The 17926-nt window shown below is 45.2% G+C and overlaps 2 protein-coding genes across 3 annotated transcripts in view; both read right to left on the reverse strand.

The window, feature by feature from the left end:
* Positions 1-870: 870 nt before the first annotated feature.
* edn1 (endothelin 1) lies at positions 871-3342 on the reverse strand. Its single transcript, XM_085900983.1, has 5 exons — positions 3164-3342; positions 2914-3055; positions 2300-2437; positions 2023-2100; positions 871-1637 (listed from the first exon to the last, which is right to left on the reverse strand). Exons 1-5 carry the CDS (start codon positions 3222-3224, stop codon positions 1493-1495), a joined length of 564 nt encoding a protein of 187 aa, XP_085757109.1. The 5' UTR covers positions 3225-3342; the 3' UTR covers positions 871-1492.
* Positions 3343-5154: 1812 nt separating this feature from the next.
* The window catches only part of hivep1 (HIVEP zinc finger 1), a 33916-nt gene continuing 21144 nt past the window's right edge, over positions 5155-17926 (reverse strand). For both annotated transcript variants that reach the window (XM_085900522.1, XM_085900523.1), the window contains 7 exons: positions 15341-15394; positions 8979-14632; positions 8776-8903; positions 8511-8686; positions 8145-8246; positions 7282-7778; positions 5155-6769 (listed from right to left, as the gene is read on the reverse strand). In XM_085900522.1, the coding sequence (XP_085756648.1) occupies positions 5738-6769; positions 7282-7778; positions 8145-8246; positions 8511-8686; positions 8776-8903; positions 8979-14632; positions 15341-15394 (7643 nt within the window). In that variant the 3' untranslated portion in view covers positions 5155-5737. The remainder of the gene's footprint in view (positions 6770-7281; positions 7779-8144; positions 8247-8510; positions 8687-8775; positions 8904-8978; positions 14633-15340; positions 15395-17926) is intronic.

Genomic DNA, 17926 nt, shown 5'->3' on the forward strand with positions numbered 1-17926 from the left:
TTGCAGCGACGGCATTGTGAATTGTTCAACTCAATATTCAACTCAGAAATCTCGACAATCATGACCTAATAACATGTCAGAAGAATATAAATCTTCAAATAAAACACATCATACTCAACAAAGACGCTTATTCTTGGTTTTGCCAGTGGCAGTGTTAATATGTTGAGTTATGTATTTTCGGGAAATTAGACGCAAGATTATTTAAAAAGCAATTAAAGCACAAAGGCTGAAGGTTCTCACCGGACCCTTAAAGTTCTCAAAGCCAGACAGGAATTCTTGAAGAGTGACTCATGGTTTGACTCATGGCAGGTGGTTGATGCAAAAGCAAGAAAGATGAGAAAGATGATCATCGAGGCAGGATTAAGTCACTGATGATGTTCAACAAGGGGGGGTGCAAACTTTTTCTTCTCAGGGCTGCATACAAGAAAAAAAACTTCAATGTAACCAATATACAAGGCAATTATAAATAAATTTATCATTTTGAAAAACTGCCTCACATAGTTTTCTGTTTAATATAATTTTAGGATTTTTTTTTTTTTTTTGGGGGGGGGTCCACAGCCCTGTATCCTACAAAAATAGATCCGCCCCTGCCGTACAGACGGCGTCACTGAACAACCAAGTTAAATTGGACATCAAAAATGTCGCCCATGTTGGCGATTATTTTTCGACCGGGACAGAAGTTCATTAACATCCCCTGCATGTCGCAGCATGTTTGGGTAGGTCTTGTTTTGATTCAATGGCAGTTCAATGGATATTTATAGCAAATTTAATAAGGCAAGTGGCAACATGACATCTTAAAATGCTTTGATGGTCAACAACAACTTTAGACCTAAAATTTCCATCATCGCACACGAGCTGGAATTTCTCTTGAATATATTTTGATATCACAATCAATGTATTGCACTCTTTTGCGTTGATAAAACAAACAAGAGTTGACTCCCATTTTAAATAAACATGTAGACATTTATTAAAATATTTTTCGCCACAATCTGGCATCTTGACGTCAAAACATTTCACAGAAATGACATAGTGCATAACCAATATGGCTGACCAAACACGTACAAATATAGGAATAAATATGACAATATATAAGACCTATTGAGGAAGGAAATACTTTTTTGGAGGACAACGATTAAATTAGCATTTCAGTGAGCTACATAGGATCTTGATGTAGACAAGAAGAGGTTCAACCAGAATGGCTTATTCCTGACTACATGTTGGTATCCAACTTTTTGAGAATTAAAATAATCCACAGATGGCAGTGGGTGTCTGACGTAAAAAAAAAAAAAAAAATGGCTTGAAATGTTACTTATAGTTCTATTTGGAGTGCACAGAGGTGAGTGTAGAGAAAAAAAAAAAATCTTGTCTTCAGCTTATCTCTTGAAATCTCAGCTCCTTGTCTCAGTTTTCTCTCCGCTTGGGATGCAATCAAGATGGAGGTGCTCACGTCGCCATCGCCGAGGTGGTCGTTGGGTTTAGGAAGGTCCCTGAGTTATAGTGAAGGTAAAGAAATCCTTCCACTTCTGGCTTGAAGGTAACGGGTCATCTTCAGCCTGCGGCTTTGCGTCCACTTTTTAAGAAGCCTTTCGACGGCGGCGCTGAGCCCAGGCGCTGTCGCCCTTTTTTGATTGTTCATTCTGCACACAAAGACGGGGAAAGCAATTAGGCATTATAGACAGTCATGTTTCAAGTTATCGGAAATGGAACGGGGTCATCTATTAGTCACGCAATGCCTAAAATGCCACCAAAAAATGCACTGATAAATAGAGGAATCATTACTGTCCAATTATGAGCAGACAGTTGGAAGCGAGATGGGGCAAACGAGACAGGAATTGCCCAAGACTTAAAAACATAATTGTCCTCATTTCTTATATGTTGTCACGTAATCATAAATAACAATTTTGCGTGTGTATGTGTGGGTGTGCCGCTTAATTCTTCCGAAAATTATTCAATTATAACCAACTGTTCATGTATCTATGCCTTATTGGCTTTTATTATATATTTTTGAATATATATCCTCACCTTTTAGTCTTGCTTGTGTCAGCCTCCAGCTCGGGGCCCTCATCAGAGAGGATTTCATTCTTTACTGATGTCTCCTCCCTGTAAGCAACATAAAGACAACATGATGACTTGCAATTATATCCCCCTTATTTAAGAGCATTTAAGCAACCATTCACTTGAACACTCACTCAAACACGCCTGTACATGCTTAAAAGGGATTTTTTTTTCCGCCCGTTTACAATAATGTGACACAGGGTTTAATGATGCTGTATATGGATGTCGGATGTAAATGACCCACCTTTGGCAGAAGTCTGCGCAGGTGAGGTCTCCTTGATGCAGGCACCGACAGCGGGAGTGACCACTCGCGGTTGCCGTGGCAACCTGGACCGAACGCCTTTTCCTGGGGGCATTGCCCAAGCCATATGAAACTATGCGCCTAGAAAAGGACAATGGAGATTTTAGACCAAGATAATGTCATGAATTCAATTCAAAATGATGGGCTTATTGTGTCATTATATAGAATATTATTATATGTAGATCAGGGGGAAAAAAAATGAATTTTGCTATTGGTGTAGTCTACCCGTAGATTAAATCAACGTAATTGGAGTCTTTGTTGAAGACATTTTACTTCTAATTCAAATGTCATCTTTTAAATTTAGAAGTCAACAAAAAGTGAACCCAACAAATAATTGAGTTGTTTGTATAAAACAAGTTAGGTTGAATTGGTTGGTCCATTTTATTTTTTTTTTTTACAAAATTGAGTTATTTTTGAAGCAGCAGTTTCAAGATGACTTAACCATTTTGTAATTTGTGCAAATAAATATTATAAATTCACTGATTTTCCCCCAGATTTGTGCACTGTGACTATACAAGTAATTCTAGTTAATATGAAACATTTTGCAATCAACTTACTCAGGAGTGTTGACCCATATGATGTCCAAATGGCAGAAATAGACGCATTCCTTGTCCAAGAAAGTCGCGCATGAGCAGCGCTTTTCGCGCACATGGCGCACTTGTGAGACGGTGGTTGACGTTTCAACAGGCGCGCAGATTGCTGAAATAAAAAAAAAAAGCAATACAATGAAACACGTGTTTTCATGAATATAAATGCATTACAAATTGAGCAAAATGAAAAGAAATGGATCGAAAGTGTTTTCCTTACCTATGCTTAAAATCCAGGAGTGCATCAAAGACAAGACGGAAAATAAAATGTAAATATCCATCACTCCGGTTGATAGAAAATCGAAATAATCCAGGAGAAAAAAAGGCAGAAAAATACAAACGAGTGCCCGTCCTTTGCAGCAAAGTGTCAAAAAGCGTCCTGTGAGGTGAGCACAGAAGTTTCTGCAGTTGCGCGTGAATGTGGCCCCACATGTTCACTCTCAGCTTTATACAAGTATTTGCCCCCCCCCCCCCCCCCCCCCCTTCTTCTTCTTTCTGCATACAGTTGTGTCCTCTGGCTTCCACCCAGACAAATGTTGTCTGTGAGCAAGCTGATAAAGAAGGCGGGGAGAGAAATGACTGCGACTTCACATTCCTACGAGACACCTTCAGGGGATTTTTACGCTGATCCGCTAGATGGCAGCAAAGCAATACAAAAGTGTGAAAAGTGTCATTTTTACCCCTAACAGGAATTTTCATTGGCGTTTTGGAATTGGACAAATAATATAATTTAGATTCACGGCTATGAAATAATGTACATATTTTATTTAAATATATATTGTTTGAAGACACGTTTATATATGTGAAAAGGCTTTGTTATAGCTATTGTAAAATGCACACACACACAGTACAAAAATAAAACAATTATTATTCCCATTATTCTTTGGAGTTTAACAAAGTTGAACAAAAATACTCAATTATTTTACACTCTCATGGGCACAACATGGTGCATTCTAAATGTCACTACTGTTTCTTTTTTCAAAAATGCTGACACACATGACATCCTTGTTTGTGTGTATTTTTCCCTCACGGTGAATTTTCCAAAGCTGTGACTGTCCTGCGTGAGACGTATAAATAGATTTGGAATAACTATGACGAGCTATTTACTTATCAGAGTGGCTGCAAATCTTACAAATGACCTCATCAGCAATTGTGCAAACAAAAAGACAGAAATAGAAGGAAGGCGTAATGTATTTTCTCAACCCACACATGGAGAAAATACTTAAGTGTAGAGTGGAAAACTGACCTTGCTTGTGTGCTTCTCTGTCAAGTATCTTGACAGGGTGAAGATTTGAGGGGCCCCTAATCAGACTTCAGCATTTCGTTTCCACTGGGTAGTGGAACAGTTTATGGCACTGGTACAAAAAGCTGCTCTGTCATAGAAAAGTATTGGAACAGTGAAACTCATAGATGATCAAATTTGATCAATCTAATGAAACCTAACACAGTCGTGCTAGGACTGCGTGGAATAAATTATTTTAATGACTTGCAAGAAATTTGAGATTTAAAATTGTAAATGTAGGTCAGTGCTTCTGGGCCAAACATGTAATAAAAGGCTTGAAAACTTCCATATACTGACCTCAAGATGTCTCTGTTCGCCTGTTTCACTGCTGTTGTGTGAGAGTCCATGTATGAGTCACCTTGTGAATGAATAGGCTGCAAAGATGCTTAACGCAAGGACGAGGTTTTCCTCATTCAATCCAGATTGCCATGGTTTCTGCAGGTCCTCAAAGAGCCTTCAAGCACGACTCCAGTCACTGTAGACAAAGTGTCATTCATGGGATTAATACATAAGAGAGTCTAAATTGTGTTTTAATGGGCATGAGAGGATGAGGCAATAATGCATGAACAGCAATAATATAACAATGTGTTTTACTTGTCAGTATTTGTAAAGTTATTTGTGTAGAATAATTTTATTCCTGCAATTATTGTGGGTTATCCATGGCCTCATTCTTCAAAAAGAAGAATCGTCCCACTCAAGAGAATAACCAACATTTCAGTCGCTCGTTAGAATTGGACTCAAGGGACAAATCCGCGTGGCTATATTAGATTATTCTGCAGGATAGGAATAACAATATTTATATTTCTGGGGACGTACTTGAAATGGTGGCTGCTGGCTTGCAACGTAATACTGCAAACATGGAATATTACAGTTTCAAGTCATTGAGTGCAATAATAAAAAATTATAAAATAATATGTTTGAGTGTTTGTAAACAAATCTTTACTTATACAGTTCAGAATATCAATACAGCAAAGTAAAGCAACCATAATGCACAATGGACCAAAAAGTCAGAATGGGCACTAGATGAATTTGAATAAATAGTTGAACACAACATTTGTACACATAAACATTGCCCCGTAAGCCATAGAAATGTACATATACCAGTACGACAATTATAATTCAATAAATTTACGAATGCGAAATGATCTTTAAAAAAAAAAAAAAAAGTGATATCCTCCATTGTTATGCAACTTCTAACTTGGTATATATATTTACATAAACACAAGCAACTAGTGAATTTATATGGAATTATGTACACGTTCCTAAACAAGAAACTCCATAAAAGGCACAATCGTCTATACAACATGTACAAAGACATTTTTCCGGAGCTGACAAAATGAAAAAAATTGGTCATCATTCGAATTGCCATAAGATTGCACGTACAATGTGAATGTCAGCGTCTGTGCTTTGAAAGGTGATTTGCACAGAAACAAACCCCTGAAGAAGTGTTTTTCAGTCTTAAAGTGACTACAATTACATAGAAAATCCACAAAGGTGAGCTTGGGCTGGTTTTCAGGTGGCGATAACCAGTCTGTCTTCATCATCACTGGAAACCTCATCATCAATGATTTTCTGCCTGCTGGACACCGGTGCCGCTTTCTTAGGTACATCATCATCATCGCCGCCGTGCTTGGGTGTTGCCACGCCCACAAGTCTGTGCGCTGGACTTTGCGGGGCTGCATGCTGCTGTGAAGATTTCTCCCTTTCTACCTTCTCTAAAGTCTGCGTGAGCTCTGCAGCGTTGCCCGAATTCAGTTCTGGAGAGGAGCGGACTGAGAAAGAACCCGGTTGGGGAGCCGAGGAGGGGCTTCCCGTTTGAGATGATTGTGTTCCGAGCACGTCGGGGCTCCCTTGCCTGTCGGACGACCAAGGTAGAGGACTACGGGATGGCAGCGGGCTTAGGGTGGGAATGATGGCCGGCAGGGCGATGTTAACGATCTGGAGGCCCGGTATGTGCGTCTGGGTGCTGGTGCTGCTTTGGGAGGTGGGACTTGCAGCCAAAACCTGCAAGGCGACCCCTTGCTGGGGAAGCATTTGGCTGGACGCTAGCCCCGTGTTGGTTAGGCCCATTAGGCTGAGTGTCTCCAAACCAACCGACTGACACTGCAAGTCAGTCACTTGTCGTATGGGGAAGCAGGGTACCATGTTGCCCATCGGTTCCTGGATCACAAGCGGCTGGGGCTGCAAGCCGTCCGGCCGGGGGGAAGAGTTAGGGGCCGTCGAAGGACTGGTGTTTCTGTGGATGACGCTCACGGCCGGGATGGTGAGCTGAACGGGACCGGCCTGAATTGGCACAAAGGCGGAATAAGCCGCCAGTCCGGCAGGCACCAGTTGGATCCCTCCGACTGGAACCATACTGTAAGGGGAGCGAAAAGGTTGCTGGGAATGCAGAGGCAGGTGACTGAATAGGTGGGTCGGCGTCTCCAGTCTGGGGGCTTGTAGGGGAGCGTGCGTGGGACTTTGTGAAGTTGACGTCTGCGTGCTTCGGTCCACTGGCATGCCACTCTCGGTTTTTACCAAAGGATGAGTAGCAGAAGACAGTTCCTATTGAAGGCGGGGGGAAAAAAAAAAGATCAAATGAATCGACGGGAAATAAACTTCAACTGGGAGTGACAAACTTGAAGCAAGCACACTCGACCTCTTTATTGGGAAATTGTGTTTACAAAAGTTTTGTTAAATGGTAGCGTGGAAAATGGCGGGACCATGACGGAAAGAAATGACTCAAAGCTGTTTGGGTTTGTGTCACACTGTTTACATAGCTGAGGTATCTATTGGCATCCCGCCTACGCACCTTGTGGTAGAAACTGGTGTGATTAGGGTTAACAACTCCAAACCACATAATGGGAAAAAAAAAAATGGAACTACTCGGTGGAATTGAGCTTTTCAGTATATTGGATTCAAAGCAAACGGAGAGAAACCTTTTCATAATGTTTGCAAACAATTGGTGCCACTTCCGGGTGGCTGAAAGCAAATGTGGGCTGGAATGAAAACACTGACAAAAACTTGTGTTTGGACTTGAGCCAACTAATAATACAACGGTCCACAATTGGCCTTACCTGGCATGGTCTAAATCCCGTCATTGTCACTGGGGGGGTTAGGGGAACATCAACGTCAGGGTAGTCGATGGACATCTGCCTGCACGGTGACACCGGGCTCATCATATGCACCGACTCCGTGTCGGAGCAATTGGACTCGGCGCTGGTGACGACAGGCGGCAGAAAGCTACAAAGCGGCGTCGAGCTCGGGCAGTAGCCCGAGATTGAGTACTGCTTACTCAGCGGCAAAGGGTTCATGATGAGGACAGAATCCGAGGTGAGGGATTCTGGAGCAAGGGAGCTGATTGACATCTGAGCCAGGAGGGCACTGGGAGGGACTTCGCTCTCTTTGGACGGGATATGTTGCGGGCTGGTGGACACGGAAGGGTTGGTAGACAGGCCGGATTCGGCTTGGCTGTCCTCCTCTTCTTCGTCTTCATTCTCTTCCTCGTCTGGGCCGTCGGAGTCGTCGCCGTCTGAATCTTGCCGGTCGACGCTGCTCACTTGACTGCGGTCGCCTGCGGATGGATCCAAAAAGTATGTTTAGAAGATGGTAAGTTTATTTTGGTAAAATGCAAGTCAGTGGAGTCCCCCCCCCCCCCCACTCAGACCGTCAAACACCTCCGGCACTTGCAGAGGTGGAAAAACAAATATGCTCTTAGAGACTGGGACCATAGAATGCTTTCAGGCAGCTTGTCTCCTTGTTGTTATTTTTGTCTAAAATTAGACGCAGCAATTTCCTCTTTGTAAATGTTGTGCTTGCCGCCTACATGCACTTGGAGTTAACAGAGGATGAAGCTGCCTTTAGAATGTTTTATTAGACCACAGCCAGAGCACCAGTATGGATTTTTTGTTTTTTTGGTCACAGCTCATTCGGGTTATACCTGAATCCTCCGCATCTTGATCTTCACTGAGTCCGACGGGCACGCCCATCTCCATGCATTTCTTACTATGCGCCTTGGACTTCATATGCTTGGTGAGATTTCCTGCAAAGGAAGAAAAAAAGGTGATATCATAGGACACGCTTATATAAGACACGCGATGAGATAAGAGTCTCCCGCATGGGCAAGGCTGAGTTAAAACGAACGTGGGTTGTTCTGACAAAAAAAAGTACTGTTCGACACCGTCGGCGTGGGAAGGAGGCGAGTTTGATAACGACTGGGTGAATCACACCATCTTCATTAAAGGGATGCTGAGCCTGGTTTTTAGTGTCGGAGGAATGTTTCGATGTTGCCTCCGAACGTTCTCACCTTTGGTCTTGAAGGAGAAGTTGCAGTGGGTGCAGTGATACGGCCGAACATCAGAGTGGGTGCGGATGTGTTTGCGCAACATGCTGGGCTTCTTACAACGGATGCCGCATTCCTCACAGATGTATTTCCCGCGCCCTCGCCCACGGACGTACACGTACTCTTCGTTGGATTTGTATCTGTGGGGGGTTTGCCAAAGACGAGGGCAGAGATGAGATCAAAGTACCAAGGAACAATTAAGCAGGGAAAAGTACGACAAAATTCCTACCCGCCATCAAAGATTTTGATCCGTCTCGGTTCGGTTTTTGATGTCGGTTCTTTGTCTGACTCGTTGCTGGAATGCGTTTCAGTTTTACTTCTGGTTTCAACTGATCTGCTCTTCTGAGTCACCGGTACCTGTAAAGGAATGTTGTTTTGATTTTTCTTTTTATAATTGCATTCCAACTAATAAAAAAAAAAACATGTTGTTACCCGTGGCATGACATCTTTCAGCTTGCCGGAGTAAGACAAGATATCAGATTTTCCAGATGTTTTTATCGCCGAGGTGTAGTGGATTTTCTTGGAGCTCTGTTTGGAGTCCAGGAGTGACATGACCACCTTGGTGGGCAACCTGAGTGGGTTGGGATTGTTTGGATTGACTGCCCAAGCGGCATATGCTGAAGTTTTCAGGTCGGTCTGTAAAGTGTGAAGTTGTTTCCTCTTCATCAAGAAGCACCATGTGAAAGTGGTGGTTGTCTTCAGACTGGGGAAAGACAAACGGTGGCTGTCTTTGGTGTTAACCACGGAAACAGATGTGGCCAGTTTCACTTGGCCGCCGTGGAAACTCGCTGGTCTTATGGGCGATTTGATGGGATTCCACCGAAGTTCTTCCAATTTTATTTGAGGCTTCTGAGAGTGACTGGTTGGCATCGAGGCAACCTGGCGACCAGGCAGACTGGGAACCAGGACAGGGTGAGCCTCTTCGGGAATAACCGTGTTTTTTTCCAGACCGGTACTGTCGGGTGACATCGGCTTCACGTCGTCTAGGTCCTTCTCTGTGTCGGTTTTAACGGGAGGCAAAGGAGGGGCCTCGGTCTCGATGGGACTATCCGCCGGTTCGGTTGTACAAACCTGCCGGACCAGGGTCAGTTTCCGTTGTCTGCTCACTTCGGATAGAGTGGAATTCAGATAATTGACCGATCTGCCGTCCGTGAGGCAGACGGCGCCGTTTTCATCCTTGGCACGTTTTTGATGTTTTTCCATGTAGATATCCAAACTGTTAGCAGGTGATAGCATTCTTTTACTGGAAGCGATGGGCTCCTGTTGCGGGCATAGAGTCACTGATGCCAGTTTCTGTGTGCAATGTAAAGAACCCAGAGATGACGGCCTTTCCAACGTTTTACTTTGAAGACTACCAATCGGAGCGCGATCCTTCTTTACCATGGGTGACGCGTGAGTTTCAGCATCTACCACCGGAAGGTTGCTTTTGCTGGAGACGGAGCGAGCGGTGTGCATCTGCTCGTGGGTTATCAGGATCTGCGGCAACGGGATAGCGCCGGCTTGGCTTTGAGCGCTCGAATCTCTTTGCTGTTTGACAGACTTTTTCTCAATGTCCAAATAAAGACCGCCCGGATTCGGATAGACGTCTGAAGATTTTGAAACGCTTAAAATGGGATTGGGGAGAGGCATTGCTAAAAGTGGTAAAGATTCTTGTGCGTTGGAGAAGGAAAATGTTTGACTTGGCCTTTGAGTGGGATACTGCATTTGGTATTTAGGCACAAGGCTTTGACTGTCTTCCTTGTTTAGGGCATTCTTACTTCCGATTAAAATCTGGCTCAGGGGTTGCTGTAGCTTTTGGCATACTTGAACTCTGGATGTTTGGTGCCAAGGATGAGGAAGGCCATGGACTTGGGTCTGCTGTGTCGGGCAGCCCAGATGTATACTTTGGACCATTTGTTCATTTCCTTGCAGGGGTAATTCTCCAGAATGGATGACGAAAGGCTGGGCCGCAGTAAATCGGTTGGCAAGTTGAATTTGGGATCTGTTTTGGTTTGCAGAGTTGATATTTGCAATTGGAGCTTTGTCAAGATTGATGACAGCTTTCCGAACAGACTGTTGATTATCCGGGCAGATCTTTAATGACATTTGGCGAACTAATGGCCCCCGCCTCCTTTCAATAAGTGGGACCTGGGCACCTTGGTTGATCGGTCCACTTTTGGGGTGACCGACTGGTGACTGACCTCTTCTGGGAGAGGAATTGCCACAGTCAAAGGACTTGCTACGGTAGTCACATGAAATTTCCACTGAGGGTTGAGTACAAGTGATCTGCTCGGACGCCGCACGCCGCATCACTCCCGGTACACCGAGTGTGCTGAAGACTCTGTGCTGACCTTGCGGTTCGGCGCTTCTGCCGACGCACTCGGCTCCCGAGGGACTCTCTGATCTTGACGGTTCTTCTCTGTCAAAAGAGGTTGATATGCTGGAACAGTGCGAGAGAGTACTGTCTCGGCTCAGGCTTCGCGAGAGGCTGGACTCAAAACTCGATTCGCCTGACGAGTGATCCATTTGAGCGAGACGGATTCTTTTCTTTTTCGGTGGAAGTTTCTCCGCCGGTAGCTTGGACAAACTCTCGCTTCTTTGCGGCCAGCTGAATTGATCCGTCGGCTTTTCCGTCTGCTCCGAAGGCTGCGTTTCATGTTCTCTATCGGGCTCTTCTGTGACCAAAATTTCCGGAACCTGGATGTTATTTTGACGTACCAGACGACACTGTTGAGCTGGAGTCGAGTTTTCTCCCGGTACTGCCGCAGTGCTCTCGGTCCTTTGATTCCTCGAATCAGCTTCGATGCTTTTGCTCGGTAACTTTTCAAGGTCAGTTGCCGTGACATCTGCTTTGGATTTCAGAACGTCTTTTTCTCTACTGTCCAACGGAGAACTCCGATCTGTAGAGTCGGTCTCAAATGAACTCGGTCTGCTCAGAGAGTTGGTGTGCCTGATGACTGAAGTGCCGCTGCCTTGCCTCTGCATTTCTGTTTTAGCCGTGGTGCTGCTCTGAGTCTCTCGAATGGGTGAGAGTCTCGAATCGGAAGCACCCGTACCCCGTGCTACGAGTTGGATTTGAGATAGCTTCGGTTGGTTGTTTTTGGGTTGGATGTCAAGCATGACGGCGTGCTGGGGGAATGTGGGATTTCCAAAGGTCGCCAGTAACCGACCTGAATCGAAACTAACGGAGCAAGGTGGATTTGTGTCGGTTGGCGACTGATCATCTTCATCTCCGACACTTTTCATTTTCCTTCGTTTTCTGAACGACGTCTGTTGTTCGACTAATCCGGGGCCGATTGTTGACCTAGAAACCAAATTTGTTTGCATGTTGCTATGAAAGACATCTTGTTCTGTTTCTTTCACAACGGGAGGCTTGTTTTTTGGCCCGTGAAGTTCGGAGCAGTAAAATTTCTTGTGCGTTTCAAAATTCTCCAGCTTTCTGTAACGGTTTCGACACGTTTCACACTCGTACATGGTGCCTTTATTTTGCTGAAGTTTTCGTTGTCTTTCCTGACTGTGCTCAAAAGATCGACTTCTTTGCATCATTTCCGTGCTGTTATTCCCACCGTGATATCCGTCATCCATGGAGCGAACGCTGGGAAGTCTGTGCCCGTCGCTGGTGGAAAAATCCTCCACTGCAGCTTGTCGGACCAAAGTCCGAGAATGTATCGCCGGATTGGGAGTTGACGGTGCGGACGAAAAGACATCGTCATTAATTGAACTTTTCTCCTCAAATGAATGACAAATTCGTAAATTGTGGGGCAGGTGGGCGATATTGAGCGGTAGAGCGGAGTGACCCGGCGTCGTCGGCATCGAGTTACTCCTCGTTATCGGCAAACAATCCATTGGGGAGTATTGAGAAGGTACGGAGAGAAGAAAAACTGGCTTGGATTTGTCGGTGGGAGTGAACGGCGACTTGGGGATGTCTGAACTGGAACTTGACCTTCTTCCAATTGGTTTCAGGTCAAACTGAAAGGAATCTTTAAAGATGTAGGATTTGGGAGAGTCGATGCTACCTCTCCTGGACAGAGATGTCCGCCTTGGTTTAACACTGTCCAGTTGCTTGTTGTCTACCACTGCCTCATTATCAGATATCAGCTTTGAGATTCTTTCTTCAAGAGAAAGGGTTTTGGTTTCTAACGGGGGTCGCATCTGTCCCTCTTTTGCTTGTGACTTCTGCTCCACTGCTACCTGCATAACTGTCGCAACAACCGGGGGGACATGAGGACTATCCTTTTTAAGTACCTCGATTTCGCTCGGTGGCGTGATCTTGACAAACGGACTCGGTGGACTCATAGCCTGGTCAGCGCTTTCCGAGCGAGAGAAGTAGCCGGAATCGGTACTTCCCAAACTACGGGGGCTGAGTAGACACTTGGCTTGTTGCTGTTGAGAAAAGTCGGTTGCTTGTTGCCTTTGGAGTTCAGCGTGTCCGCTCAAAAGTGGAGACTTGCACCGTTGGTCTTCGTCTTCGCTCACAGTGTCCAGCGAGGGACTCGTACTCACGACTTCTTTTAGAGATGACAGGACCGTGATATTCGATCTCAGATTAACGTTCGAGAAGTCCCGTTGCCGTTGCGAAGCCGCTTGTTCGGGTGCTGCGCCGGTAACTCGTGGACTATCTGCTCTCAGAGGCGAAACGTTTACGGGGTACACGACAACCTTTGGGAGCACAGCTGTCACTTTGGGTTCGTAACCTCTTTGAGCTGTTTTGGCCGAGTCGGCAGTTGAGTCCATTTCTCCGTGGTTTGCACCAGAACTCTGGAGGCTGTTTTCCGACAAGGCCGCCGCGCTGCTTTGCGACGAGTCCGGATCCAGATCGACGGTACTTCCGTCGTCGTCGCTGTCCCCGCTCTCCTCCACCTCCGAGTGTGTTCCCAGGACTTTGTCAGAATCTTGCGATAGCAATGCACCTCCAGATTCAGAGCGTGCAATGAGACCAAGTTTTATGGCGTGAGCATGCGATTTCTTGTGCTTATACAAGTTGCTCTTGGTTTTGAAGGAAAAGCCACAAGTGACACAGGGGTATGGTCTTTCTCCTGTGTGAGACCTGATATGTTTGAGCAGCACGCTGGGTTTTGCACACGCCCGGTTGCAGTATTCACAAACGTATTTTCCCGGCTTCTTAGGTTTTTGGTCCTTGGAAACCTGCTCGGACCCAAAGTTCATGACAGTTGTAATCTGAACGTGGTTGTTTCCAGGTGTAACCGGAACCTGAATGGTGCTGGGGACACTTGCGGAGAGTGACTGGCAGGTATGCACGATTGGGGGTTGGCTTTTCGGCAAAGCGTTTGAGCCCGAGGGAGCCGGCGCGTGAGTTATCGTCGACAATCCGGTATTAAAACTCATGTGAAGCCTGGGCTTTTCTGGATTAGATACGACGGGAATAAAATGTTGATTTGCAAACGATAACGGCTGCAAAGGGTCACCCTGTGTCGCCTGGACGCTTTCCTGTACCGGTGCTGCAATGCCAATAAAATTACCCTGTTTGTCAATATAATATGTCTGCATAGGAGACGATTGCGGATGGAGACCGATATTAACAGCCGGCATGTTTGATAATTCGGCCGAGGCTTGAGATTGAAGAGTAGAAGTTGCTTTTGCAGTGACTTGGAAGGTCCCTTTCCTCTCTGCAAGTGTCAGCATGTCAGGCTCCATCGCCTTCAGGAGCACATCAAGCGGAGCGCTGGTGTGGTACGGATCTTTCTCAAAGTTGCTCTCCTCGGGTCGCGCCACTTTTAGAGAAGCCTCTTCATCGTCGTGGGTTGGGCTGTGTGACGTTGGTGTTGACTTGGGGTCCTCTTGCTTCAGCCTTTCATGGTCAGTGACAGATTCCCCTTCATTAGGGGATGGTTCGCTCGGCTGAGCATCCTGTGACTCCCTTTTCCTATTCAATGATTTTGGAGGATTATGAGAAGGACTGTCGGGAGCCGGGGAGCAAGGTGTCGTTTCCTTAGGGGGTTCTCCTTCCACACTTTGGGGAGTTTTTAACTGCAGTGGTTTCTTGACGGGAGACTTGGGGATTTTCTTTTGCTTGTTCTCTGCAACAAGCTTTTTTCTCTTCAAGCCTTTGATGTTATCTTCAATTTGTCCACTGGTTTCAGCTAAACCTGTGGGGGGAAAAAAAACCAAAAAACTTTGAAACCTTCACTTATGTCAACATCATTCCTGTTCCGAAGGCGTTACACCCCAATTAATTCCACATCAGCATCATCTTTTGTTGGCTTAGAAAAGGTGGCTCATGATATGTTATATAAACCTAGCCGTGACATGTCACAGTTTCCCGCCTGCCAAAGGTATTTCCCAAGGTCACGGCTCCTCCAGGGTATTTGGCATAATTAGACTGAGGAACGCCCTGTTCCTGCTAATCCATTATCCACACAAAGGCATTGAAAGCATTAAAAAAATGGCTTTATTGAAAATACTCAGCCAAAATAAATGCGGAGCCAAAAATTAACGATGCATCGAGAAAGCTATATCAGGTTTTCAATCAGGTGGTCAATAGTTAAAAAAAATAAAAACGTACGTGTATGTAATAAAAAGTGTAGTCATCATTTAGCGGGCACATAGGGACAAGAATATATGATGACATGTCCATTTGGCTCCTCCACACAAGCTGTTCTCAATCTCATTAAAAACGATAATTTAATCAACGCTCTAATGACCCGCTAGTGAGTTGGAGTTGTTTTTCTTTTTCCATTAGAAGCATGACTCTGTAGTTGCTCAGGTCAACGCCTCCATTTATATCAAAAGGCACATTTGGAGGGGGGAAATATACCACTGCAAAAAATATATATATGAAAGGAATTATCTCTTACCTTTTCTTGAGCTTGTGGGTTCTTTCAGCTCTTTCTGGGCCTCTTGGATTTTATCTGAAATGTAAGAATTGGTACATTTTCAGCATGAGGAGAGCGGCCGCATGCATGTGCCCACATACTGTACGCAACTGTGAATGGATGGCAGAATCAAAGTAATGTTACTCGGAATTCCTCCCACACGGCCGATGCAGGCTGATGTCTGTTAAATGAAAAACAGATATTCTTCCATAGCCGAGCGAGCGAGCGAGCGCACCGTTCCATAATGGAAACTACTGTCATCGTCGAGGCAGCGCGCTTGCGTAACACACACCCGTTTTGAAAAGTAATCAAACAAGCTTAATTTAAGGAATATCATCAAACATCTATCGATAATTCAATGATTCTTCTGCATCAAACATCCGAGCCCTGTGATTGGCTCCAATTCACCCACCATCTGAATTTCAATCCTCCATTTTACCAACGCTATTCATTCATACAACAACGGACGAATACGAGCTTTCCTCTCCTGAACGGAAAACAAAATCCATCATGGCTTTTCGGCTTTATATGACATCACGCTTCGAGACAAGTCCTCGAGGACCAATTGCAGCAATTTGGTTTTTGACCGCACACGTTATTGGAGGGCAAAAAAGGATGTTCTTCCGACGTTGCCAAAATGAGTGTAATTCCATGACGGGAATATACACAGAGAGGAGAGGAGGAGGACATGAGCGGCTGGTGCAAGAGGTCAGTGGATTATGTCATTATGTGTGTTACAAGTCGCACCCTTCTCTTTCTATCCCAGGCACACGCCACACATTACATAATGTGTTCCCATCCAGAGCTGCTGTGAAGCAAAACAAAGACGCCCTGCCAGCAGAAACACAGCAACAGAGGCCACCGCATTTGTTAATGTCTATCAAAGCCATGAGTATGTTCTGCAGATATTTGGGGTTCTCGCTCTTCTGGCATTGGAGATGGCCCTGGGATTCCACCCCTTGAGATGATTCCTTGTTTGAACAGCTTGCCTTATTACTGGAGGTCTTATGTTAGACCACACTGGCAACCCGTGGCAGAGGTGATTACTGCCCAACATACACGGAATTAGTACTTGGGTAGAAATCAAATTGCTCCCCTTACATAAGGAACCGCAAACAAGAGCCCTCACGCTGAATGACACCCGTGAAGTCAGAACGGAGGAAACAATGAGTAGAAAGCGACAAGGCTGCGCTCCCTTAATAAGGACAAAATATTCCATCCACGCAAGCCAAGTTATTAAGACAGCAGGGAATGATTATACGGTTCAAATTTCCCTCATTATCTGGGCTTGGGTTTGCTGGAGTGATCTTCATGATGGTCAAATATTTCACCAAAGGGGGCTTAGAGACGTTCGTCTCGCCATCTGCAAAGCCGCCAAGAAACAAGAAAAAGTCGAGAAGATCAACAGGTCGCCTGTGATGAAAACCAGAACAGGTTGTGGAAGGCATCCAGAGTTTTGACAACAATCGCCAATGATTTAGTTGGGGTGGTTGCCTGGCCGATGCAAAAGATTGTGAGCGAGAGAGTCTGGCTTCTTTTTGGTTGCTGTCATGACAACTGCACATCTTGAATTCCCCCATGCGCCCCCCTCCCCCCCCTTACATGATGTGGGGGGGAAATGGGATTAGTAGCACCCCAAAGGCCAAAGTGAGGTCCTCAAACAGACGCAGGCTTGAATTCGAATGTTCACCTGGTGTGATCTGCTACATGCACAGCAGGACGGGATGTCAATCTGAAGAATCAAGACGTCCACCGCACAACTGTCTCTTTCCGCCAACAATCCGACAGGCCTCCCCGATGGCCGCCATCAGCTACATAGCGGCGGCGTGAAATCTCCATATGCACAATGTTTACTCGTTTCAGGCTGCTCTGCCGGCTTTTCTTCACCGAGCTGCCGCACTCCCTGCTAGCATCAAAAAAAAAATACACGCTGTAGTTGTTTTGATATAACAGCATCTGATATCATTAGTATGCACAACACCACACCAGCCTGTACACTCAAAACAGAGAGTCGGAGCAGATGGTCCATGCGCCAAAAAAAAAAAAAGTAAAGGACAAGTCAAAGGTGAAAAGCATTTGGACTGATGTGTGTGTGCAAGATATGATGCAACCTAGAGGACATCAGGACGGATGGAGATCTGGAGATAGGATACACAGTGCGGCATCCAAATTCAATAGAGAGGAAGAGAAAACAAGCGGGAAGAAGATGACGAGATGCTAGCCGGCAGCTGCCCCCTTCTTCCTCGTCAAAGCGCGGAAGGATTATGTAACTCGAGCACCTTCACTAGCATTCTGTACACGCCCGGGCTTTGTGCAAAATACACACACATGCTGCAGATACTCGCACGGACACAGTCAAGGGCATTTGACAACATGCACCTCAGACTGGCTTTAGGTTCTTAAAAAGTTTTGTCAAGATTTCCACAATAAGTCTGATGCAATTTAGCATAAAATTGTAAAAATTTTTCTGGCCTGGTAACCCTTGGCCACCCCATAGCACCGCCCCTGGGTACACTGGCAAAATGTCATCTGTCATTCGTAAAAGGTTATAAAAGTTAATTGTATTCA

Source organism: Syngnathus leptorhynchus, chromosome 20 (genome assembly GCF_054491065.1).
Source record: "Syngnathus leptorhynchus isolate UIUO chromosome 20, UIUO_Slep, whole genome shotgun sequence".
Classification (NCBI taxonomy): domain Eukaryota; kingdom Metazoa; phylum Chordata; class Actinopteri; order Syngnathiformes; family Syngnathidae; genus Syngnathus; species Syngnathus leptorhynchus.